This window comes from Emydura macquarii, unplaced genomic scaffold (assembly GCF_026122565.2).
Source record: "Emydura macquarii macquarii isolate MOO-44397 ecotype Brisbane River unplaced genomic scaffold, CSIRO-AGI_Emac_v2 contig_1363, whole genome shotgun sequence".
NCBI classification, from domain to species: Eukaryota; Metazoa; Chordata; order Testudines; family Chelidae; genus Emydura; species Emydura macquarii.
This window is the reverse complement of record NW_027131500.1, coordinates 11,324,972-11,352,008: the sequence shown is the minus strand read 5'-3', so window position 1 is coordinate 11,352,008 and position 27,037 is coordinate 11,324,972. Positions and strand designations below refer to the sequence as shown.

At 39.3% G+C, this 27,037-nt stretch overlaps 1 protein-coding gene across 12 annotated transcripts in view; it reads left to right on the top strand.

Annotated features, from left to right (window-relative positions):
* The window catches only part of PALLD (palladin, cytoskeletal associated protein), a 290,199-nt gene that overhangs the window by 238,123 nt on the left and 25,039 nt on the right, over positions 1-27,037 (top strand). For 11 of the 12 annotated variants that reach the window (XM_067551759.1, XM_067551760.1, XM_067551765.1 and 8 more), the window contains 4 exons: positions 14,264-14,399; positions 16,919-17,020; positions 17,581-17,631; positions 19,024-19,245. In XM_067551759.1, the coding sequence (XP_067407860.1) occupies positions 14,264-14,399; positions 16,919-17,020; positions 17,581-17,631; positions 19,024-19,245 (511 nt within the window). The remainder of the gene's footprint in view (positions 1-14,263; positions 14,400-16,918; positions 17,021-17,580; positions 17,632-19,023; positions 19,246-27,037) is intronic. The other variant, XM_067551761.1, reaches the window with a different exon arrangement.

Sequence of the window (27,037 nt, the reverse complement as noted above, 5' to 3'; positions counted from 1 at the left end):
TTTTCTATGATTCCCATTACTGTAGTACATGAGCGCCTTATGGTCTTTAATGTATTTATCCTCACAACACCCCGTCAGAATAATCTCCCATTTTACAGATGGAGAACTGAGGCATTAGAGAGGCTAGATGACTTACCCATCGTCACACCGTAAATTGGTGATGGAGAAAGGAACTGAACTCAGGTCTACCAAGTTCCAGGCTAACACCACAACAATTGGACCATCTCCCCTATCCCTTTCCTTCACGTCACTCACTTTTTATCTCAGCTGTCCTCCTCCACTCACTCTAGTACATGGCTGTTGCCTGCCTCCACACACAGAGCCTGTTAGTAGTACAAATGAGACTGGATTGTGCAAAATTAACTGAATGCTAATCAGTTCCAGGGCTATAGGAGGAGTAGAAGCTGGTTAGCTCTGCAGCCTGTAAAAGGGAAAAAGCCTGGATTAGCAGCAACCCAATCTAGGTCTGTACTCATCCTATTGCCCTGCTATTGTCCATTGATTCAGAAAGGAAGACACTATTTCCTTGGTAAAATAATGTAGTGTAGTCATCTGGGTGCTGAACTCGGATTTAGGATTGGACACTTCTAATTTCAACTCTGACATGCATCGTGAGCAAGTAATTTAATTTCTCTGTCTCCATTTCCCAATCTATTAAATGGGATTACAAATTATATGTTACTTGGTTGCAGAAAATGAATTAGTGAAAGTGTGGAATGCATTCTGTAGATGAAAATAAATGAGCGGTACCTTTATCAACACTGGAGAGTTCAGTATAAAGCTGAATTCTAAAGTAAGGGAATTTCAGATTTAAAACAGAATTTTACTACCATTGATTTCAGTGGGAGTAGGATTGGATTCTTGATTCTTTTTTAAATACTTTACATTAGCTACCTTTCTTACCAACTGCCTTTCTTAAGAGATCGAGCATTCCTACAGCAAACTTCATGGTCACTTTCAATGCCTTCCTCTCTCTCTTGTCTTTTTTATTTTTTTGCCACCTTCCTAGCATACTTGAGGTTCAGAAATTCACAGCTCATGTTTTGTGTGTATGGTCTTCACATGATGAAGGTCTTCTGCCCCTATGCTGGCTTCATGGCCACAGTTCAGTCTTCAGCCTTCACTCCATTTCCCCCAAATAAATTTGCTATGCCAATTGGATACAAATATGGGCTAGGGAATAAGTAATGTGTCTGGAGTTGGTGGGTGTGGGGGTGCGTGTGGGGGTGTGTGGGTAGGGTTACAGACAAAAAGGATAGAAGTTTCCTGTAAAACAGAAGGCAGGAGGAACATGTGAAATGAAGTAGCCCACATAAGGTCAAGGAGCCAAAGGAAACATCCTGATTTCTCATGAGTCAGACATCAGCATGCAACAACTCTTATTCTACACCACAATTCCTGTTTGCTCTTGTTCAAACAGGAATTAATTCACGGAAGTCCTATGGCCTGTGTTATGCCGGAAGTCAGACAAGATGATCACAGTAGGTCACTTCTGGCCATATAAAATATGAATCTAGGAATGAACTATATGGCATGGAAAGATGAGCAATAAATAACACACTGGCTGAAATGACAATGGAATGGGATTCCCATGACTTAGGGAGCCCCTAGAGGCTGTGGGGTTGGCAGCATTATTTGAATTGTTCAAATGAATAGGGTTTCTAGTTGGATGGTTATGATGTGCTAGTTTGCTGCCAGTATATAGTCTGGCTGTCTAGAACTGCGAGAGACAACAAAAACCTAATTTAGTAGATTTCTACATCTTCCTCATTGTATCTGATCATCAGACACTTGTGAAGAACAGCTCGGGATACTTGATATAATAATTCAAGGTGACCCAACCTTTTCAATGCTGTGGGCATGATGCTAGTTTAGGGGAACCTTTATGGGCCACATACAGAAATATCATTCCAGATACTAGAATCAAATTTTTTTTTTTTAACGATTTGGGATTTAGCCATTAAAGCATTAGTAGGGTTAAGAAGTAATAACTTTAAAAATAAAAATAAGAGACTAGCTCACCTTATCAAGATAAGGGTGCACCCAGGATATTTCAAATGGTACACTTGTCCCTCCCAACTCAGGGAGTAGACTCTGGCTGCAGCTTCTTTGTAGTCAGTGCACAGTCTGTGCAGAGGTAAAGGTTCATTGTCCTTGCTGCATAGGGGAAGGGGTGGGGTGCCAGCTGCACTGACCATAGAGAAGGCAGGAACAGGGAGCCATGAAGTGGGGGAGCAGGGGGTCCAACCTCCCCCACCCAGCTGGCACCCAACAGCTGCCGCCTTCCTTCTTGACCATACCTGAGACAGCAGTGCAGGCAGCCCCTTGACCTGCTGCCCTCAATAGGAATGATGGGTGATGCCCGCATCCCTGCCCAACAGGTGAGCCCCTGCTGGAGTCCTGGTGCTGTGGGCTGGAAGGGGAGGGGACTAGACTTCCCTGAGCTGTTAGCCCCAGGTGGGACAGCTGTGGGGATGGGGACTACAGCTGGATATTGGGGCTTCCCATGGGGAGTGGGGTTGCAGTAGGCTGCATGATGCTGGTTCTCCTGAACAGCCAATGGCACTAGAAGGACTGAAAGAGTGGGTGGGGGCAAGCTTGGTCTGGTCGACCCTGGAACAAATTTGAGTGAGTGGCATTGCAATTTACCATGCATTGGCATTCTGCGTGGTAGAAATTTTTTTATATTTTTTTTTGACAAAGGTATTAAACAAGGGCAGTCTTGAAGTAACAAAAGTCAAATTTTCATCAGCAGTTGAGCAATAATATTTTCATATTTGATTTCCCTCCCCCCCATCATTAGCCTGACCATCCCAGAGCCCTCAAGAAAGCCTCTCCCACTCCCCCAGTTCTACTCCCCATTTCACACAGTCTTTGCTCCCAATTCTATACTTCTCCCTCCCTCAGCTTGGCTCCCTTTTCACACCTTTCCTCCTCCCAGTTTGAGTCCCCTTCCCTCAGGCCACCAGTAGAACTAGTCCCAGGTGGTCCCTAATTAAATATTTATTTGCAAGATTTTTATTGGAAAAAAATGTCAATTGAATAAAATACTTAGTACTGCCAACATGATCAAGTCGCTTTGCAGTCGCTAACACTTTCACCTCACGAAGTTAGTAAGGGATATAGGGGTCACTTTACCCATCCATCAAATGAAGCCACGTTTGGGATGGAATGCAGTAGTTTTTAATCACCATACAATAACATATAGGGAGGAAGCGAAGAATGCTGGAGTCAATTAAAACTTCAGAGAGGAATTATAGGGGCCAAATAGTGTTTATTTTTCAGTTGGAATTTGGCCAATACACTATTGCGCTTTCCTTGTTCTTGGGGTCTCTATTTTTCCTATTTAATCTACAAACTCTACATATTAGTAGATTTATTGGTCCAGCTCAGCCTTCAGCTACATGGAGGGTAACCCCTATTAACTTCAAAGGGACAGAATCCAGAATTGTGCCCCTTTTGTTTACTGACCTAAATATATAGAGGCTGGAACTGAAATTTCATCAGTCATCTAAAAAAAAGTTAGCTACAGAGCCAAATTTTTCTCTCATTTGCACCCATGCAAGTCAGTAAGTTTGGATGGGTGTAACTGATAGCAAAATTTTGACCCAGAGAGTGATTCTATAAATGCAAAGTGTAAATCACTAGAAAGCATGGAATTAGACATCCGACAGTGACTGATGGCACACCTTCCAAGGTTAGAATAAACATGCATTTTTAGTTATGAGTGTGTCAGTTTGAAAGGATCTTGACTGTAAGACATATCTAATTCTTTCCTTCAAGCAGTTGCATTCTTCAGTAGTCTTGATCACTAATAGAGGAAAATATCATCATACACAGTTTTTTTAAAAGGACATGACTCTTGAATAGGAACAGCAAGTACCAAGTTAACTAAACCTTTTAAACAGAAATGAAAACATCAGTTTGGAATGAAGACTGTTTACACTTTTGTAAAATTAACATAAACTGTGTTTTTCATCATTGCTGATGCTAAATTTAATTGCTGTTTCTATGCTCTTCAAAACTGTAAATCAAAGATTTGTGGGAATTATGGGGATGAGGAACAATGAGGGAGAATGGTGCAGTGTTTTTGCCTTTACTTGAGCCAGAGCAGCTGGTCTGCTCTTTCAGACATTGAACTTTGTCTCAATTGATATGCCAAATATTTTACTAACCTTCAGGTTCCCCACATCTGTCAGTGATGATGAAGAGCATCACAAAGGAAAGCCACCTATCTCCATGTTGTCACCATATAACTCTCAGTCCCTCACTACAAAGTACATCCCTCACTTTAGAGCACAATTTATTGCTGTCCTATATAAATCTGGCATTTATTTTCCTGTTGCTGTGAATTATTTCTGTCAATTTGTTCAAACTGAGTTTATAGGCAGTGTGCTTTATGCCAAAACACTGATGTGTTGGATGGGGCTTCTGGGAACCCATTACTTAAAAATTCCACCACCAAATTGAGGATAAAGGTTAAGGTGGTTTTCCTGCCTCTGAGGGAGCTCATCCCATCTCTGTAATGTTCATTCATCCCTGCCAAACTTACCTCTGGGGCTCATGAAAATACCTCTGACGTGAAAGTTTTCTGCCATTGAATTGAACTGAATTTCAGCAAATGTTAAGATTGGCTATTCTTGTTTTTCAGTTTTCCAGATTGTACTCATAGGATTTATCACAGGCCAAGGGAGAGAACTTTTAGGGGAGCCCTTTGTTAAGATGACAGTTCATCATTCTGCTAAACTAATGATCCCTATTGTTCATGTTGTTGTTTTGCATTACAGTAACACCTAGAGGCCGCAGCAGAGATTGGAACCCCATTGAGCTAGGCATTGAACAAACACAGAGTGACAGCTCCTTTCCCAAAGACCTTGCAAACTAAATAGACAAGATGGAGGGTGGGGGGAAGTGAGGTAATTGGCCCATGGTCACACAGCAATTCAATGGCAGAATCAGTATTAGATAGGACCAGGCTCTCCTGTCTCCCAGCCCAGTCACTTTCCCAGTAGACCACACTTATTTCTGTTGTTAAAAGCTTCCTGCCCTATTGTTCTCCCTGTGTCCTTCATCTTGGGCTTTTCACAGGTAACTCTCTAGGAAGCTAAGTCCTGTTTGACTGTCAAGGACATGAACAGATTCTCCTCAGTTGTGCTATGAAATATCCATATTGTTTTGTTACACTTAACTTTTAAATTAATGAAACATGCACACGCGAGTTCCCACAAAACATATATTCTTTTCATCCTTCTTAAAATAAAATGACTAAATACAACCACCACATATCCCTACTGTAAGGGATTGAGGGATAGGTGGTCTGGCCTAGCAGTCACAGGTGATCTAGAGTCCACACTTCAGGGACAGTAGTCTTAGAGCAGGGGTCAAAGGAATCTCTATAACTGGGTTCAATAAGCAAGAGTCAGGATCAAAGTCAGGCTGGCATTGGAGACTGGAAGCACCAGACTAGAGTCAGGAGGCAAGAGTCAGGTTCAGGATCAGGCAGGGATCACAGTCCAGGAGAGGTAGTGAGGTCTGGAGTTGCAGCAGGTCCAAGGTCTGTTTTGTTGTCCAGACAACTTCTGGGACTCCCTCCAAAGTTAAATAGGGTAGCTGGCCAATCAGAGGGCTGCAGGGTAATGTCACTCTAGGTCTTTGGGCACTGCTTCCTGCGGTGCTTATTTTCTACTGTGTGCCCTGGCTGTGGCTCTGTATTATTTCCTGGTGTCACTGTGGGATTGTCAGCTGTCCCAGGCTCTGCCAAACCTAGGTTCCCACCCCCATCCTTACCCATGCATTTGAACTTTGAATGCCAAGTTGTACCCCTGAGTCACAATTATAAACGAAATGCTTGTGTGAATAATGCTATACAAAAAAATTTTGACCAAAACTTTTTTGGCAAAAAATGCATGATTCAGTGACACTGAAATGTTTTGTGAATTTGTGTTTTGATTTTGCCAAATTGTTCATGTAAAAAACAAAATCCAAAAATGTCAAAACAAACCATTTTGAATTTTTGGTTTGAGATAATTTTTTATTGTGAAAATTCCTTTAATTTTATTGAACAAAAAAAAAGGGGGCAAAAGCCTTTAAAAATGGTCAAAGTTGAAATAAAATGTTTTGTTTTGGACTGAACAAAATGTTTCATTATACCCAAAAGTAAATGTATTTTTTTAAACTTTCTGATACTCTGAGAATTCAAAAAAAATTCATTTTCGGTTTGACCCAAATGAAATGCGGTGTTGGTTTGGGGGTTTTTGTATTTGTTTTTTGTTTTATTTTTAATTTCTGGTGAACTAAAACATCCATTATTCTCACAGTGAGAGTTACTTAAGGGTAAGTAAAGTACAGACCAAGAATTTTACATGATGGAGAAAGACACTCAGAATTGGTTCAGTAACCAAAAAAGCTAACCTATTATATCTTGACGCTGGTTGCATCTGGAAGGCTTTATTTTCCAGATGCTTTTTATCTGTTTCTTTTTCCAAATGATTGCAGCAGATGCATGCAAAACATTTTAAAATGACAAGTGACTTGCTGTCAGCCTAATCTAAACAAACTGGTGATGCACATGCATTCTGTTGGAGAGAGGGAGTGTTTACTGATTTATTTACCTTGTTCTGAGCCTGGTTGTGTCCTATACACATTTGTCCCTGTTTGCCAAAGCACAGAACTTGATTTCATACAAATCATTTATGAAGGGCTGTCACAGTTAGAGGAGCATTTTTCTTCAGAGGTTAATTGATTTTGTATATAAAAACAAGTTATGGAGTGTTGGTGGCAAGGGTGTGCTTAATACACTAGCCTTTCAGCAACTGGAGACCAAGATTGATTTTGGATAAATCACAAATAAGTCTGAGTTTGGCCTCCTCTCAATCCCTAGTGGATGTTTGTTCACATCACATATAGTTGGCACATTTGTCAGTCACTGATCAGGAGAGACCCAGGACTGCAATAACTAGAATGTTTCAGACCAGGACTAAAATCCATTGGCTGTGTTGAGCAGGAAAATTTGTGTGTGTCATCTTTCTCTACGTTTGGCTCCAATCCATGCTATACTAATTTATTCATTTTCATGATTATCCATTCCAAACACAACCTTTACAATAATAGTAGTAGGGGATAAGATTTCTTTTGCCTACATTACCAGAATTTCAGAAAGAACTAGATTTTTTTTTTTTTTTTTAAAACTGAAATCAAACGCATGCCCATCCTTGGAAAAATATTTCACAATGGATCTGACACACTCTCAACTAAAACAGTAAGCATGCAGTGAGGCCCAGATTTTCAAAGATATTTAGGCACCTTCCCATTGAAATCAATGGAAGTTAGGTGCCTAAATATCTTTGCTGACTGGGGCCTCAGGTACTTATAGTGATGAATGCCGAAATGAAAACCTAAATAAACTGATAATTTGCACAAGTGGAGTGGACTTGATAGTGGAACTGAAAAAAAGATGGTTCTGTTATTTTATTGGGTGAAAATGCATTTTAATTGCATGCCTTGGAGAAATGAAATTCTTGGGCGACCTGAACCCGGGTTTTAGGTGAATGTCTTTATTGTCAAAACTCTGAAAAAGGATCAAACATGCTGGGAAATATGTATTGTACATACCAGCTTTCATCCTAGCTGATACATGGGCAAGACTGATTTTTAATCAGTCTCTTGCCTTTTTCTTGTTAAGATACTTTCCTCGGGGAAGTAGGTGAACTTTGTTACCTTTGCTTCGCTTAGAGGGTAGCATTGCTTAGTCAAGACTCTGCCGGAGGCAGTCCTTCATTAATCCAAGTGCATTTAATTAGCATTACTGAGCAGAGCTGAATTTTGGGGTTTTAAGACCTCATAGTATGTATGACAAGACCAAACTAAAAACATTTGTTCTTTGTGTGCAGCTGCAGCTTCAAAGCTTGTGACCTATGCTTACCATAATTCTGCATTTTAAAGTAATTGAAAATACTTTAAATGGATGGGAATTCGCTGTGTGCTGAAAGTCAGAACAGACTTTTGTAAGGCTTTGGTTATAAAAGGAGAATCAAATTAATGTACATTTGGATTTCTGTGAAACTGAGCCACATTGACGGCAAAAAAGAACACGTCTTTGGAAGTTTAACAACCACCAGCCTGTTGCCCTTGTTTATTCAGTCAGAACAGCGGGAAGGAGGAGTGGAAAGAATCCTGTCCAATGCATACTGTGTAATCAAAGCATGAAAAGTGTTGCTGGTTTGGCCTGCTTTCTAAATAAATGTTACAGTGAGTATTCAAAACAGGCTGGACTAGAACCAAGGTTCCAAAATTCTCTGCTGTCAAGAATTTCTGAATGTGAAATAATTAAAAGTAAAATATGTGGAGTGTCTATGGGTAGTTTCCCTGTGTCCTCTCCAGCCCAAAGTATTCAAATGTATATGCTTGAAGGTTATACATCTAAATCCATATCTGATTCATGTTTTGTAAATCAAAGCGATTGATCAAAGTTCGGGGCCGTGGAGATTTCTGTTAGGAGGAGAAATTGATGAGTGAGACAGATATCTTTGAGGCAATCTTGTTTATTTACAAAGAACGTACATAGCCCTGTTTCCTGAACACAGGAGAAATCAAGCAGGAGATTAGCTTCTTTGCTCACTGCTCTAAACCCCTTTCAACCAGCATTGACCCAAAATCTCTCTCTCTAAGCCTTTCTCAGGGCTACGTTCTCAGTGCTCGTTCAGGCTGTCACTGCTTTCTGCTCCTTCTCTGTGGCCTGGTCTACTCTTAAAAGTTAGGTCAAATTAGCTACAGCACTCAGGAGTGTGAAAAATCCACATCCCTCAGCATCACTATTACCAGTTTTGCCCGTCACCTTGGGGTACGCTCGTTTATTAGGATTACTTTCCTGGGTGGGGGGACGGGGATGTTTGTAATTCTATTAATGTACTGCTTGTGTCACTTGTGTTTTCATATGAAGCTTTACTTCTCCCTTCTGCAATTCCCCTCCCAATGAAGCTATCCTGCAGGACCTAAGTTTTCCAGGGCTGGGTTCCTCCAGCCCCAGACTCAAATAAACCCTCACATTTACAGATTAACAGAGCACATGTGAGCAGGCTGGGTCAAAACATCACTTTCCAGCTGCCACCCTTATATGCCACAGGTTTAGCACGTCGCTATCCCCACTCTTACTCTACAATTGTTCTAGTAGTAACCCCCTTAATGAGCAAACTCCAAAGGATTTTTGGGCACTACAGGGATCTTTGGTTTAGGTAAAAGAAGCGTTGCTGCAGAGCAAGATAGGGAAGCCAAGAACTCGAAGGAGTAAATGAAGTTTTGAGAGAGTTTGGCAACCAGCTTGATTATAAAAGTTACTTTATTGCCAGGTATATAAAACTTACGATACTAATAATATAAGGAGAGAAAAACAACCAAACAGTTACAATATTACACGATTTCAGTTGGGGTATTGAGGAAATCTAGCCCAAGTTTGATTACAAAAGTCAGGTTTAGAAAGTTATATCTGGAGTGAGAAAGAGAGACATCAAATTAGGTCTGAGGGGAAAAGTGGGCTTAACTAGAGAAGAGAGAGAGTGAGTGTTGGGGTCTCACGACTCAGCGCAGCTTGAACTGGTTAAAGGTTCCCAGGAGACAGGCTGTTCAGCTTAGGGTCCGGAGTGCTTGAGACAGGCAGAGCCCCCAGCACGATCAGTCAGGAAAAGGTGACGTCCCAGTGGAACTGATGTAGCTTTTGGATCCAGGCACTAGAAGAGAATTTTGAACTTGGGTAGGGGTTTTTGTAGAGAAAAAACAATGGTTCAAAGGAGAACACTAGATTTGTTTATGGATAAACAATGACTCAAGGGAGTATAACACAATTGTTTATTTAGGCTGGACAACAGGAACTGATCATTCCTGGCTATGGGAAGTGTTCCTTGTAGGGAGCTCACAATGCAATCAGACAGACTCAGTATTTTGGATATCAGTAAGGATTTATGACTAGAATTGGTCTGATAACTGCTGATCTGAGTGTGTGCAAGTGTGGGTTCATTAACACCTGAAGCAGAGATCTCCCATCATGCCATGCTTCCCTGCTTCTCTGATCCCAGAGTTCAGTGCGGTTCTTGCCTTGCAGCTTAGTTCTCCATTCGGTATGCTAATAAAGAGGTTTCCTTGTTCCATCTTTGATGCAAATGAGGCTCCATTCAGTGTGCTAATGGAGATGTCTCCTTTTTACATCTTCAATGTAGATGAAGCTAGGGGAGTTGCCTTAATCCTGTCAGCCTTGTTCGGAGGGGTTTAGGTGGGTCTCCCACTGCCTTTTCATTGCTTTTGTTAAGTCCGTCTCTGATTGGTTTTGGTTCAAGCAGAGGCTGGGGTGGGGGAAGAGGTTTCAGGTGAGTCAGATAGTAGGGGTTTTGCACCTTGGTTCCCCAAGAACATAGAGCTGACAGGTAACACCACAGCTGTGTCAACCTAATCCCCAGAGCAAACACAGCTAGGTAGAGGGAAGATTGCTTCTGTCCCCTAGCTGCCATTGATCGCAGAAGTAGAGTTCCTACATCACTATTGGAAAAATCTACACTATGGCTGTACAGCGACATAGCTTTGGTGCCATAGCTGTGCCGCTGTAGTGCCTGTAGCGTAGACGGGATCTGTGTCTATCTGTGGTGTTTTTGTTTTTCTCGCAGGCACGCACGCACGCACACACATACACACACACAAATGTTTCTCTCCCACATAGTTCAAATTCCTGTGCCTTTGTTTTGGGCAGTGAAATGCACCTGTTTATTTTGAGAAGTGTGCCTGTCTTTTGGGTGGAGCTGCTATTGTTTCAAAAAGGAGCTGTAGTGTTTTACAGCTATCTTAAATGAAAGACAGCAGTTACAGCTGCCACTTTCAATGCCATTTTACCCAACTCACAACAATATGCAGACTTGCCTAGACCAATATTATCTTGCCTTGATGTCACCAAGCCTAAACCTTGGGTGACCACACTTCTTCCATACTAGTTCCCCATGTGCTGTGCAAAGCTGAAACAGTGCTGGCACAGGGGCAGCAAAACACCCCTCTTTTCATGTAACCTGCATAACTTTCTGGGGCTTATTGTAGGTTATACTTTTTTGGACATCTGTGTGCCAGGTAGTACATGGGATGATCAGGACCTAGATGTATTTTGCTAAACTGCTTCTTGAATTTAGTGATTAAAATATGAAACTGTAGAATGTGATCTGAAAGCTTTGTTTCTTAATGTATGCTGCATATTAGTCACTTAATTCACTGTTCAAAATAGGATATATGTCAGGATAGGATATGGAAAAATGCTATCTTTTTTTTTAAAACAATAACCTATCCATTTTCCCACTCCATTAACAGTAACAGAATATAAAATGTTCCAAGCACATAAAATCCAATTATAGTCTTCTGCATCACTTCACTTGATTCCTTACTGGTTTCTGATATTTCATTTGTAGTATATTAGCTTAACAAACACTAAAATTATAGTGCAAGACAATATAAAAGAAATGATTCCTGTCCCCATCCTGGAAACACGACTGTAGTTGATAAGAGAAATATTTTCAGGTAATCACCTGATACTTGGTATCTCCTCCTTATTATTAATTTTAAAAGACCCAACACCAGCGGTTGAATAGTCATTTACGTACTGACAGGGAGATGAACTGAAATGCTATAACCCGGGCTTAATCTTTTCCATCTTTATCATCTATGAATCTTAAATTCCAAATAATTTTACATGTTCCTTCGAACAGAAAAATAAAATCATGCTTTCCTGGCTTGTACTATCATTCCATTAGCATTAGGAGAAAAGTTTCACTTTTAAATAAAAGTAGGTCTGGACCAAAACCTTAGGTCTAAACACCGCAAAGTGTGTGAGTATTTGGAATCTGACCTGGACCCAGTTTCATATTTTGCAAAGGGTCTGTCTCTCTTTTTAATGGGCTAAACCAAAATCAGAGATCCAAAAACCCACAAAAATTGTAGTGTTGAAAATCCAGCACTGAGCCAGTATCAGAGATTACAATGGCATTATGTTTTCTTCATCAGGCCATAGATGGGGACCCTGGTGTGCTACAGTTTTAAAAATGCAGAGACTGACCAAAGTGTTCAGCTCCACATTGCTTGAACTAATTTGTCTACACTAGAAAATGTAACCATTGTTTTCAGCAGTGAATCTCCTTGTTTCAATACTGAAAATGGTTTTGTTGTTAGTGCAGACTGGACAAAACCATTTTCAATCACTTCAGATGGTGGGATTGAGACTTCCTGAAAGTGTGATCATGCTTTCTGCAGTAGTACAGAGAATGGCTTTCTCCTTTGTACACCAGCATTTCAGCAGTTGTTTTCCTGTCATGAGGCCACACTGTTGAAAAGTGCTTTCAGCGCTGGTTCAGTTTCCCAGTGTAAACCGGGCTCTGTGACTGACTAGTCTTTCAAAAACAGTATTGCCATGTTGTTTTCCAGCTGTGCTAGGAAGAGAAAACTTGCACACTATGTATTCAAAAACAGTAGCATAGGTTAATTATAGTGGTGAGGCTACACCATTCTAGTTAAGACTGCCTCATAACTTCTCTTTAAATGTTGACCTTTCTAAGGGTATGTCTACACTGCAATTAGACATCTGCAACCGGCCTGTGCCAGCTGACTCGGGCTCATGGGGCTTGGGCTAAAGGTCTCTTTAATTGTGGTGTCGACGTTTGGGCTTAGGCTGCAACCTGAGCTCTGGGACCGTCCCACCTCACAGGATCCTAGAGCCTGGGCTCCAGCCCAAGTCCATACGTCTACACTGCAACTAAATAGCCCCTTAGTCTGAGTCAGCTGGCAAGGGCCATCCATGGTTTTTAATTGCAGTCTAAACATACCCTAAATCCTCTCAAATCAACATGCTTAGTCAAATTCTTTTGGTATTTGGTGTGTTTCAGGAGACTGCAAGATATGTAATAGTTAGTGACCCAAATTTGGGGATCATTTGAGCTAGGAGTTGAAGAGACATAAGGCCCTCCAAAAAAATAAGCCATTTTCCAAAAAATATCTAGATTTCTTTTTTGCAGAGCAAGGGATCAAACTATTGATGTGGTGTAGGTCAAAATGGGTAATGTGTGGGACCCACTAAACCTTTGGGGGATCCAAACTGAGCATGGTATTTAAGAACATGTTTGCACAGATGTGCAGTTTGGAAGAATCACAGTGTGCATGTACCAAGAAAAAAACTACGAGAGCATTTCTATGCAGCTGTTTTATAGTTGTCAGGGTAATTTGAGGGAATGTGCTGATGCCATTGCCCCATGAACATCGCACCATTGACATCTGGTCCAAACCTTTGTCCACTTATGCAATAAAGGGTTAATAACTCATCTTGCTTGATACAAGTGCTGTGTTTTTAATTTATGGGGAGGCTTACTGGAACGCAGCAGAAGAGTCAGCAGGCAGTCTAACCACATTTTTTGTTATATCAGAAGGGGAGGAGCCAGAGGACTTTTGAGGGGAAGTGGGGACAGGGAAAGGGAGAAGGGTTGCAGAAGGGGTGGGAGATGGGAACAGATGGTAGGCAAGTCTTGGATAGATTGTTTGAGAAAATCTGTATTTTACTAGTCACTGCTTCCAGTGAGGGAGGTTGGGTATCGTAGTGGGCAGGGGGTTAGGTTGGAGCAGGGAACACAGTGAATCGGTCGGGACAGGCTGGGGGGGACCGCTGAAGCAGGGCTGGTGGTGTCCAGCTGATGAGTGGGTGGGTGCTGACTCATTCAGTATGCAAATTGGGGGACATAATATGTACAATTTCCTAAATGACTGCTAACTCCTACCAATAACATATCTTTTCCTAGGCAATTCAATGGCAAAACTGTACATTAACACAAGGTTAATGCAGCACAAGTTGCTTGGTGGAATGTCATCATCTTGCAGAATGCTGAGTTAAGCAAAACTCAAACATCTGAAAACCATACACCTTTAACTCTTCTCTCTTTCAGCAGTGCCCCAATATGTCCTGTTAAATACATATCTTTATTCTGCCAACCCCACAGGTGCTGAAATGTACAAGCTATTCACCTACTTTATTATGCCATCATGTGTTCTAACATGGAGGTGAAGACTATAGTAAACAAAAATAAGAATATCAAGATCACAGCTTGAATTTCATGAGTTTGGACAGGGTTGGTGAGATTCTGACCCTACTGAAATCAATGTTAAAACACTCATTGACTTCAATAAGGGCAGGATTTTACCCAGATGTTTTAAAATGCTCATGGTTTCATCAAAAACATTACTTTCTTGTATTGTGTTGCAGGGGATTTCCAAAGAAAACAGGCAGAACTGCTAGGATAGCATCTGATGAAGAGATTCAAGGGACAAAAGATGCTGTCATACAAGACCTGGAAAGAAAACTTCGTTTCAAGGAAGATCTTTTGAACAATGGCCAGCCGGTATTTAAACATAATATGTAACAGGGGTATTTGGCATAGTTTCTCAGATAACGTATTATTTGTATTACACTACTGCCTAGACTCAGAGGCTCCATCAGGATTAGCGCCCATTGTGCTAACCAGTATAAAAACAGTCCCTGCCTCAAAGAGCTTACAGTCTAATTTTAAGAGAAGACAAAACAAGTGAATGTAACAAACAATTGGAAGAAATGCTGATAGGAAACATGTGATTACAGATTAGCCATGTGCATGTCTACAAGATTTTGAGACAGTTATTTTTAAATGCATTGTAAGACATAAATAAGACAGAAGTTTCTATTTTACCTTGGAGAAAGTTCACCAGTTATTCAGAAACACCAAGTCTCCCAAACCTTGTGTGAATTTTTTGGTTATGGGATCGTTTTAAGTGTCTTTGAAACTGGAGTGGTCTAAGAATCAATTGTTAACATCTTTCTTGTTGTCTATTTTAAATGATGAAGGTAATTTAAATGCCGTAGATTATTATCCCCATTTTGTAAATGTGGGGCAGAATTTTAAAAAGCATCTAAGTGATTGAAATCTCATTGATAGTCAATGGGTCTCTTAGGGCATGTCTACAGTGCAAAACAAGACCATAGCAGCAAGTCTCAGAGCCTAGGTCAATTCAGACTCGGGGGCTAAAAATAGCAGTGTAGATGTTTTCACTTGGGCTGCAGTCTGGGCTCTGAGAGCCACCTCCCATGTTAGGTATCAGAGCCCACACTCCAGCCCAAGCCTGAACATATACATATATACCGCTATTTTTAGTCTGGTAGCTCAAGCCCTGTGAGTCCAAGTCAGTTGACCCAGGCTCTGAAACTCACTGCTGAAGGTCTTTTTTTGCTGGGCAGATGTATCCTTAGTGCCTAAGAAACTTTTGAAAATGGGACTTAGGCTCCTAAATCACTGAAGAGCTTTTGAATATTTACCATAGAAAAATAAGAAACAGAGAAGATAAGTGACTAATCAGAAGTCTGTGGCAGGATTTGAACACAAGACTCTTGAATGCCAGTCTTGTACTTTGGCTGCAAGGCCATCTATTCTAAAATTAACTCGGCTTCTTAAAGCTGAAAGCATTATAGAAATCTAACTTTTCACCAAATAAAAAGTTTAACTTAGAGTCAGTTTCATTTTCATACACTGTCACAGTGCTGCAATATTTAGTCTGCAAGAAAATATTTAAATAGATGGGAACATTTTTGTTGCAATTTAGGAAGAAAAAAATGAATGGAAATTTCTATTTATGTTAGACTATGTGAAACCTTTTTTTACTAAACCTAAATTTTGCCTCTCAACTATCTTATAGTCTCTCTTTATAAACTGTCCCCTTATTCTGCAGATGGGTGGAAAGAAACAGGAACTCACAATCTCACAGGAAGATATTGTATATAAAATTGTCTTCTCTTTCATTGGCAAAATGAGAAACAGAAAGAGACAGTCTTCTTGGTATTTTTGACTGAACTTCCTGTGGTTATGATGTAGAAACTTATGGCCAATAAAGGGAAGTAGAAGCACTCAGTTACTGTGTTAATAGGAATCTGTACCGATAAACAGTAGCAAAAATATTTCATTTTAATCACATTGCAATTCTTTTTGATAACTTTATGTAAGCCTAAATTAAAGAGGCTTCACCTACTTTCAGAAATGACTCAAGATAAAGCTACTTTCTATTCTTTATACGGCATCTGTTGTATGGGTGGTTTTCTTATTTACTCAGAACACAAAACAGCCAGTAAACATCCTTTTCTAACCCCTTCATGTGTTCTGTGTGGAGAGGCACGAAGGTGGCATTTTTATGGGTGATGGATGTGGTAATGTAGAAAAGGTGAAATCATGGCTCTAGAAGGCAAGTGTTTGAAAGGTGTTAACTATTGATTGTCTGCCTTTTTTGTTATTTTGCTGGAGGTATATATACCCTGAACAACCCTAACTATTGTAGTTAAAAATATATTTATGTTTGTGGGAATAATATTAGAGCTCCTGAGGCCTAAGTGAGAATTTAAGAATATTTATTTAGAAACGGTTCTATTTGTGCTACATCTTGCATTTTCAGTATTTCTTTTATATTGTTCTCAATTATGAAGAACATTTGTGTGAAATGGGTTCTTTGTTTCTTCAAAATAGTATCTGCTCTTCCTGCTTGTTTCTCCTCAGAGGTCATAATTGTGTTTGGGAGTGTAATTGCTTTTTGTGGAAATTATTTTGATGCCACAAATAGAGTAATGACTTCAGAGGAGATGGATTTTTAAGAAATAAAGATCCTGTTTTCATTTCAGCAAAACATTTGAGCAGTACAGAAAATATTACACAGACGCTAACTTGTTTCTAAACTGAATGATTTACATATTTTCCCATGGGAACATTACTTACTTTTTTGAGTTACCTGCCGTGTGGTTTTTAAAGAGAAAAAATAACTTTCCTTCTTTACTTTCCCTTCCCCTTCTCCATTTTCCTTTCCCTCTCTCCACCCCTTTGTTTTGTTTTGTTTTGTTTTGGTTCAGAGGTTAACGTACGAGGAGAAGATGGCACGTCGACTACTGGGTGCTGACAGTGCTGCAACTGTCTTTAATATACAGGAACCAGATGAAGAGCCCACTACACAGGTGCTACATAATTCTGCACTTGCACAGTAAAACAATCATTTTCTTTCCATTGTTCCTTTCAGACAACATTCTACTACATATGGTAGGATAGATACACACAAGACAGGACAGCTTTGACTAAAGAAGTTGTGTGTTATACATAAAAGCAATCAAGTGGAGAATTGATTATTGGTCAGTTTTTCCACACTGAATAAGGTTCTCAAATGTCTGCTTCCTACTTTGAGTTTCATTTCTTTTTATCCTATCCTATCCTGACCCTTCAGTTTCTCAAAGCAAAAATACGTCCTCTGTTATCTTTATACTAACTTGTCTTTTAGGCATGTAATCTGTATTGTTGTGTGCAAACCAAAATCAGAAGTGTAGCAGAAAGTCTGTTTAAAAAACCAAGTAAACCATTCTCCATTTTCTGCTCTGATAGTGTTTGTGTTTAGAATGTCACAGCCATTCATTTGCTTATGTTACCCCATGCAGTACTTCCAACCGAAAGAACTCCCTGAAATTGTAGTGGATTCCTCTTGATTTTCTTACTGCTAGCCTTCATTTTTTTTCTGCCTTTACAGGAAGCTTGCTCTCTTGATGCTTCTATAATGAGTCCTGTGGATAATCAAAAGGTTAAATTTTCCACCTTTCTTCTTCTTTCTTGCTTTTTTGTGTCCATTGACTTTTTGTCTCCTGCACCCTTCACCTTTACCCTAATAACAAGAAACAATGCAGTGGGCAAACATTCATAACTTATTTCGGGTGCATTCACACTCATGGGATTTAATTTGATCTTTAGTAAGCAACTGCAGACAGATTAATTCTAACAACACTACCATTATATCTCTCTGTACAAATAAGATCCATTGACACTAGATGCTTTGCATCTTACATTGATTCATGTAAGTAATGTAGAATATATGCAAGATGAATAATGAGATGATTTGATAAAATTTCATGGGGAAATTTGTAAAGAAATAGGCAAACATGTTTGTTATAACAAAAATCCAACTTTTCTCTCTCTTTTTTCTTGTGTAAAGTAAAACTATAACCAAGTCAGGGGGTGGGGATGAGGGGCTTCATGTGCACCCCAGTTCAAATTAGTTGATAGAATCTGTGAAAGGAGATTTTACACGAGATACCAAAATTAATAAGAAAAAGAATTGTTAGAAATAATGTAAAACCTATAAAAGGGAGTTCTAGTTTCTGCAGCCTAAGAAAAGCAATGATCAATAAAAATGTCTGCTGCTCTGTAGTCTTCAGTTCATTTACCGAAAAACCCACCTCAAATATGTCTAGACGCGGAGTATCTTCTTATGAGAACAAATCAGTAATGCATTTAAACAAATAGTTTTATTTCATGCTAAACATTCCCTCCATTGTTCTACTCATAAAAAAAATATTTGTGTCACTGTTTTTTTAATCTAGGGCAATTCGTGGCAGCAATTGGGTTGGGTGCAGAGATATGTGAGAAAGATATGGCAGTTCTCATCATATGCAAGTAATGTGGCTCTGTCACTGCTCAGGGAGAATGTAAACAAAATCATGGCATTTTTATTGTACTGCCTGCAGAAAGGTTCTGCATAAACTCCAGCTGTTAACCATATGGTCTCCTGGCCATCTGGAGACAAACCCCACCCTAAATCTGCCTACCCCCCTCCAGGAAAAATCAGTGGGTTTTTTTCTTTATGAACTGTTTAAGAATACATGATTTTATGCTTTGTGTGTTTAAAAAAAAAGAGAGAGGAAGGAAAGCAACCAATGGCCTTTTCTCTTTCTCATGAATTAAACCCTAGGACAACAGGCATACATTGTATTTCATAGTACCAGATGTTTTCATTGTTTTGTAAGGAATTCATTATGGGCACAAATTGTTATATTTTTCTTGTACATGATACAGTTTCCTTCTGTATGTAAGATTCTAATCAATTGTCAAAGACCTAGGGAATGAAATTCATTAAAATCACATCATACTATGTAATAAATGACTACAGACACTAACATGAGCCTTCCTTGTCCGATAGGAGTATAAAGTCTCCAGCTTTGAGCAGAGACTGATCAGTGAGATTGAATACCGCCTAGAGAGGTCTGCAGTGGAAGAATCGGATGATGAGGTGCAGCATGGAGATGAGCCTATTGAGAACAGTATGGCACCATGTTTTGAGATGAAGCTGAAACATTACAAAATCTTTGAAGGAATGCCCGTCACATTTACATGCATAGTGGCTGGAAATCCAAAGCCAAAGGTGAGAGAGAGGGGAAAATCTCTTTAGAAGTGCAGAAACTTGGTTTGTTTGTTTTTTTTTTTTTGGGTTATCTCTGTAATAACAAGTGAACTGTGTATTATAAGAATAACAAATTTTCTCTCTTGGGGTCAAGTCCTCAGGTGGCATAAATTGTCATAGCTCTATTGAAGCGAGTAATACTATGATGATTTGTACCAGCTGAGGGTCTGCATCTTGGGGGTTTATCTCTAAAGATACACAGCTCACCATCTCCCAGTTACCTGAGCCCTATATAATGGGGGTAACATTTTCAAAAGCAGCTTAGGTACTAGGAGCTTACCTGTCATTGAAAGTCAATGGGACTTGGGTCACTTTTGAAAATGGAATGTAGATTCCTAGGTTCCTTAGGTGCTTACAAAAATTGTCCCATACTTTCCTGATACATTGTAAAGATGCTTCTCATGCTGCTTAATTTTTATTTTTTAATGACAGAAGCTTGTTGGTCTTCTCAAACTCTTCTCAAATGGCACTATACCTTCCAGTGAAGCTTTGTCACTGGAAACTGTTCTTGAACGGGCAAAGATTTTTTTAAAAGGAGTTTACTCCACGGCTCACCTGCCAAGCATGGTTGTTTTCTTTAAGATTTATAAAGTTAAAATATCACAATATAGTATCTCCTTGGGTGGTGCAAATGTTAAATCTCAATTGATATTAGGAAATAACAATATAGTATCTCCTAGGGTGGAGAAAATATTAAACCTCCCATTTAGTAGGCTGGGCTAGTAATTTTAATGATTAACCAGTAATCTACTGACCTACCTAGGTAACTGAAAAACAAGAGCAGCACTGGTTCCTTGTTGGCTTCATTCATAAAGCAATTACCTTCATAATTGTCCTACCAGGTAGGGGGATGATGGAAGGAAAGCAGTAATTTGTGGGCAGGATGTTACAGTGCCCTCTTGTGGCTAGATACTATTTTTCATTTAGATTATTCCAAGGAAACCCAACCTTCACAGCAGTGAAGGCCACATTGGTAAGTTGCCAGAAATGCCAGGGCCCAACATAATTTACACAATAAATGTACTTAGGATTTTAGCGTGAGGAAAATATGCATTTTTAAAATGTGTTTCTAGAGTGCTGTAACCATGGAGTTGTTACACAAAATTCTAGAAAGACAAAATGTGTTTGGAGTGTTGTGATGGAAGGACTATCATTGGGAAAACTGGCACAGCTTCTCTGAAAGCAACTTCTTCATAATCAGCTTTATTTCTGAGTTTTATTTTTGAACAGTTTGAGTCTGTTACGCAATATTGTGGTGACTTTGATTCCTGCAGAGTCCAAATAGAAGAAATGTCTGTTCACAAACATTTTACAAATAGCAGCCCTCTATGTAACCTACGAAAGCTTTCCTGGCCTGCTGCTCCTGGAACCCTTTGATCTGCTCATTTTATCTAGGCCACTCCTGTGTTTCCTACTTTTTCACCTATTCTAATTGGTAATATGCTTCTCTAGAAAGAGATTGAAATGAGTGTCCACAGGTATAGATATATTAGGTATATTATAGATATAATTAGATATAATTTCTATATTTGTGTATTCTCTCTCTTAAACTCAAATTTAATTCCACTCCATGTAACTGCTGCTGCTGCACTTTTTACTAGTGTAGATTGATTTCAGAACAGAAAAACGTAAAATCATAAAACAAAAGTTTTATGGTTATTTATGTTGAAGAAAATAATCCCCTATCCTTTTCAGTTTGTGTACTATTTTTTCTTGTACCTTGTTTCATCTTTGTCCCTCATTTGGACGTTGGGAGGCTGAGAGCAATATTTAGAGTTGGCCTTCCTCAACCTAATTTTTGTGGTCAATACTTGTGTGTGTGCGCATGCACAATGAGAAGCAACTGAAAACACAGTGATGCAAACAAGTGGGTCGTCTTGCACACACAAGAGATCAAAGAGGGAGGTTTTAATTGACCCCAGATAGTATTAAAAAACTTCATATTTACTAAACTAAAATTAACAAAGCTCAATGTGGTGTTGGACTAATCCATTAAGGAGCCAGGACTAGTAGAGCTAAGAATTGTATTTCAGGTATCAAGGACTCTTCAGGCCTGACCCAATTCCCTTTGATGGATGCTGATTAAGACAGGTAGATGAATCAGGAGAGAAGAGTTTCCAGCTACATTAGGTCACTGTAATAGGGTGTGTGGTGTGATGGAAAAGTGTGCTTTTTGCCCAAGGCTTATGAATCACAGTTTGGGTGAGCCATAGTGAAATATGGTCATTCCCTATATTTTGAGAGCGTTCAATTAGCTGTTCCCTGAAAACACTGTATTCTAAATTAGCACATTATTTGATGTATGTTGTGATTGGGATATTATGCTCCATTTCTCCATTATACTAAAAATGTATAAATTTAAAAGTGGTCTGCCACCCTCACTGCTGGAGCTATGACCTTTTATTCGGTTTGCTTGGAGATGCTTTGTATGTGATTTGCTCAGTTGGCAGGGGTGCAATAATTTCCACTGCTGTTGGGTAACTTCTTGTCAGCTGGACTTCTCTGGAATTACCAGAAGATGTTCTTTCCCAGATCTGCTTAAGTGTGCCAAGGTGGCAATTCTGAAATGTTTGATGGTTGAGGTGAGCCCTTATACTGGCATTTATTGATGCTGGGAATGTTGACACTGGATAAATTCATTGCTTTGGCAAATGAAACCCTGGAAAATATTTATTCAACTTGAAGCATCTTTTCCCCAAATATTCTGCCTAGCTATGTCAAAGAATAGATTTAGGAGAGACTGTGGTGTGTGTCTAAAATCTGGCATTCATTACAAGGAATCTTTCTAAGTAGGATTATTGGTTTGATATTTCTTTTTTCTGAACATGCCATGTAAATTGAATTCTGATGTGCAAATTCTATCTTTAGAAATGTTTCCAAAATCTGAATTTCCTTTGGTTATAACTGTCATGATAGTTGTTTTCTGGTTAAGATGGAGCTCAATGTGTGTGAGAGAAGAAATATGCTTTTTTGAGGTATATTTTGTCTTTATGAGTCTAATAATTCCATAGAGAAATTAATCTCAAAATGGGTTAAGTGAGACTTGAGTGGTGCATAGACCCTGTACCGGCCTCTCGGCACAGGGGTGAATTTCATTCACAATGATTAAAAATAACTGAATCTGCTGTACAAAGTCAAAATCACTACCATTTTTATCTTTATTTAATAAATTCACTTAGTTTTTGAAAATTTGTTAAAAATGTACAATATCCAAATGTAAGGTCAATCAATGACTACATTGGGGTAATAGTACCTTTTATTACAAGGTATCATAGGAAGAAAACTTTTTACCACATGGGTGCCCCTTGTTTCCAATAGAAATAGTGATGGTACCATTACTTATCAACCCATAACAGGTAAGGTTTACATTAAAAATTCATTCTGAATAAATAAGAAGCCATACATGGGCATATTTTTACTACCTGAGTGAACGGAATATTAAGTAACTGGTGTATCAAGTTGGGACAACAGGTACAGTTAATATGTGCCTCTGCTTAATAATTCTTGGCATGCCTCCTGATTCTCTGATGATAGAAGTGTGTTACAAAATAATTACCACTTAATGCAAGCCCAACTGATGTCAAATAAATTATGAAACATGTGAATCATGCAAGTTAAAACTCATTTTTGCAGCTATGTCCTTGTTCAGAACTATTAGCATATGCTTATAAATGATCAAATATCTTTTGTCTCCAGTGAAAGCTCTGCCAGCAAATGAGAAGACATTACCAAATCTGTTGTTAACACCATAGATTTTCTGCAAGCCTGCTGACAGACAAAATGGGAAACAAGTATAACCAGCTATTGAGGAAATGAAATCATTTATAGTGACATGTAATGCCTGTCAGTATAAGAACCAGAGATGGTAACTACTTTTTAAAGGAAATTTCCACTCAGGTCTTCCAAAACATTCTCCTGGTCTATTGTATTTCAGTGAAATTTAAAAGTGTCCTTAATTTACTCCCCCAAATGAATGAATTCATAGCTTTGAAGAGTTGGCAAGTATGAAGAACCTGGAAGATTGTATTCTAACTGAACTCTTGCTCTGCTTTGTTGCTTGACTGTTGCTGGAAAGCCTCTGAACACATTTTTCTCACTAAATCACTGAGTTCTCACGTCAGAAATAACACTCTGGACAACCTGGCTTGCCTTATGCTAATAATCTCATTGGTTTCACGACTAGGGAAAGAAAAATTTCACTCTATATGTACTGTACTGCAAGAAAGAAGTCCACATTCATTTATTGTTCTAACACGTCAGTCCATATGTTATAAGTGGATATAGCCCTTTTCCCTTCATCTCAGAGGCAATGATAACACTGTGAAGGAATATATTTTCTTCTAAGTGGGAAAGTTCTTTGAATGGAAATATGGGCTGTATGGTAAAGCTTAGAGTTCACCAGAGGTTCAGGTTGGAACACAAATCACCTTCTCCAGATAGGGTTTTATTGCAGGTTCTGTTTAACACAGATTGACACCAATTTGGTAAGTCTGTAGCTGCCTTACATCCATGCACTTTTACAAGCAGTAAACTCAAAAGAAGAAGCCATGCAGGTTAGCTTTTTTATTCTCCCTAGAGCTTTCTGTCCTGGCTTTTGGTCAGCACAGTCTTCTTTACTTCCTTGTTAAAGGTATGTGCGCAGGCTCACCTACTCCTAATTAGCTTCCAGCCACTAGTGCCTCCCTCAGCTACTTCTGATCCTCAACTGGGAATTAACCCATAAAGCCCTTTGGCTGGCTTGATGGACCTGCATCCCACAGACATCAGTGAGACTGGCTGTGGCAGGACTTTGAGGCTCCTTCCAGGGGATGTCAAAATATCCTGTACTCCTTGTACTCACTGTTGCAGCTTGTCAGGCATTAGAAAGGAAATGGAGAAAGTCAAAGCAGATAAGATGGGTGGTTTTAGACTTACTATGCCCTCGACTCTTTTCTACAGACATTAAGGTAAGGGAGTGCATAGGGAGAACTTCCCCTTCTCTCCTGTCTGGCTGATGAAGTGATGACTCTTCAGCCATGAAAGGAGCTTGTTCCTGGAGTCTTTTTCCCACCAGTAGGAAGAGCACTTAATGGCAGAATTAATGCCCCAGACACAAGTCCTCTATTTGCCTTCTCTCCAAAGGAAGATATTTCTCCAGGCTAGCTCCAAAGGAAGGAAATCTCGCCAGGAGTTCCTTCTTCCCTTAAGGAAGGAGAGGGAAGGAAACACAAATAAATGATAGATTTGACATAAAATCTTTTTTTCGTTATATATTTCAGAACTTCCTAGGAAAGAACTCTAGGCCCCCTCCTTTTTGTTTTTGAATCAGTACAGATTCTCCATCCTTGTAGACACTGGAGTAGGGAGAATCAGGGATATAGCGCATCCCAGCACACTTTTACTTAGCTTGCTACTGGCTCCTTTGGGGATAAGAACCTCCATCAGATGCATTTCTTCTCTTGACCCCATTCTCTTCTCTTTGCTGCCTCTTATCACCACAAAATTATGCAGCACCACATTCCTACTTAATGTGGAGACCTGTAATGGCAGCCATCAAAAATAATTTTCTCCTGTTCCTATCTTGGTCTGCTTTAACCACTGTTCCTCTTTGCAATCCCACAATTCCTTTATTTACCTGTACATCTTTTTTCTGAGGGAGTGTTGCATAATAGAGCTTCTCATTTTTTTAGATTCCACTGCTCAGACTCCTAATGGTAAGTCTGCTAATTGCAACCTCTTGTAATGTTTGTGCAAATGGAACACCTGCTTTCTTTTTAGTATCTACTGTTTTTACCAGCTGCTCCTGGTCTGTTATGGGTAATTGAAATTTGGTGGTGAGTGGTATTTTGTAATAAAAATAGTAGAGATATAGGAACCAACAATTTTTGGAAATAGATACCTGCAGTTATGCTCCTAAACCCATATTTAGGCACCTAAATAAAAAGCCTCTTTTTCAAAAATGTTGAGCGTTCATTTACTTCACTGGGAGCTGCTGAGTGGTCAGCATTTCTTAAAAAGAGGCCATATATTTAGGAACCTAAATATGAGCTTAGGAGTCTAACCTCAGGCAATTAGGGTAGAATATTCAAAAGTCCCTAAGGCCTATATCTTCAAAGGTGTCTAGGCAATCAATCAATGGGAGTTAGGTGCCAAAACACCTCTGAGGATCTGGGCCTCAGTGACTAATGCACTTCTGAAAGTTTTATATTTTTAAATCTTGGTCAGAATCTCCAAATCTCCTTTTTTCTTGTGCTAGAGACTTTAAAAAATGGCTTTGTGGAATGCATACAAAAATGAACATTACAGTAGTGTTTTTTCTGGTTATATCTTGTCATATATTACACTACAACCAGGTCTTACATATTAGCCTGAGAATAATATATATATAATGGTTAAAAACTCCATAGAAAGGTCCTCTATTATTAATAGAGAAGTTAACCATTCTGTAGGACTTTAAACCCTTATACAGTTGGGATATAATTCTCTAAAGTTCTATACTTTGCTTCAAAATTTTGATATTTCCTCTTAAATTTTGATTGTGTTTCTACAGAAGCCTATTAAATTTTGATAACATCCTATTGTTGTCTAAATATTATTGTAAGTCCCACACTTATACTAAGGTGGGATGTATTTATCTCTTCAGAGAATGATTAAGCATGTTCTTCAACAATTACAATTTAAAGGGAAAAGTTATGTTACATATTGAATTGGAGTGTATGAGTTTGAGTACCATGGTTACTTGGTCCAGACCAGTCAGTGTAAGGGTATGTTGAGGTTCAGGGGGCAATCCAGACTAGTGAGGAGTTGTGTCACCACTTGCTCTGAAGCTCTAGATGCCTTACAGCAGCAAAGCATTGTATATCCCATCCTAGGATGTTCACAACCAGCCTACAAACATTCACGTCACCCTGAATTATCTGTGTGCTAGACAGCTGTGGTTCAACAGCCTGGAATCTAGCAGCCTGTCTACAGCTCCCCACTCTGGCTTCCACCAGCCTTGGCTACTACTTGCAGGCTGACTCCAACACACGTGCAGTCCCAAACTTTCCCAAAACTGCATGCTCTGCAGTGTCCAGCCTTCTCCTGGATAGTTCAGAGAAATAACAACATTCGGTAGTTCCTCTAAAGACATACAAGTACATCATAGCCTATTAACTTAACTGGGGTAAGTACATCCTTCCATTTAAACCCAGCATTGAGTTGGTTTACAGTAAATATAAAACAAATTTATTAATAATAGGACATAGGTTAAGTGCTGCCAAGTAAAAGGAATAAAGTTAGAAGGGGTTAGAAGCAAATAAAAGAAAATAACACAACTAAATATCTAAAACTTAATTTTAGATTAATCTTTCTTCAAGATGATTTCTCACATATATTCAGTTCCCAGAGACTTCAATCCCCCTTTGGCTGAAGGACCTATCTTTCTCAGCTTGCAAGAGTTCTGTTTCCTTGTGTCTATCTAGTGATGGATATCAACGATGGCGTCTGTTTTTGCTCATATCTTCCAAAGTTCAGTGATTTTGTTTCAAGAGGCAGGATGAACTCATGTTGTTGTTCCCTTCCTGGGAGCTTGCCATCCCCATACATGTAAATGGGGCTTCCTTTGTTTTGATTCCACCATGTTTAATTTACATAGGAGACAGGTAAATAGCTACCTTCTCTCCTGTCTGGGAGGGAACTTGTTTCTCCCTGTTTGGCCAAAGCCTTTAAAGCATAGTATAATTAAATATCCATATTTTCTCATATAGTATTAATACCTACATTTCACAATTAT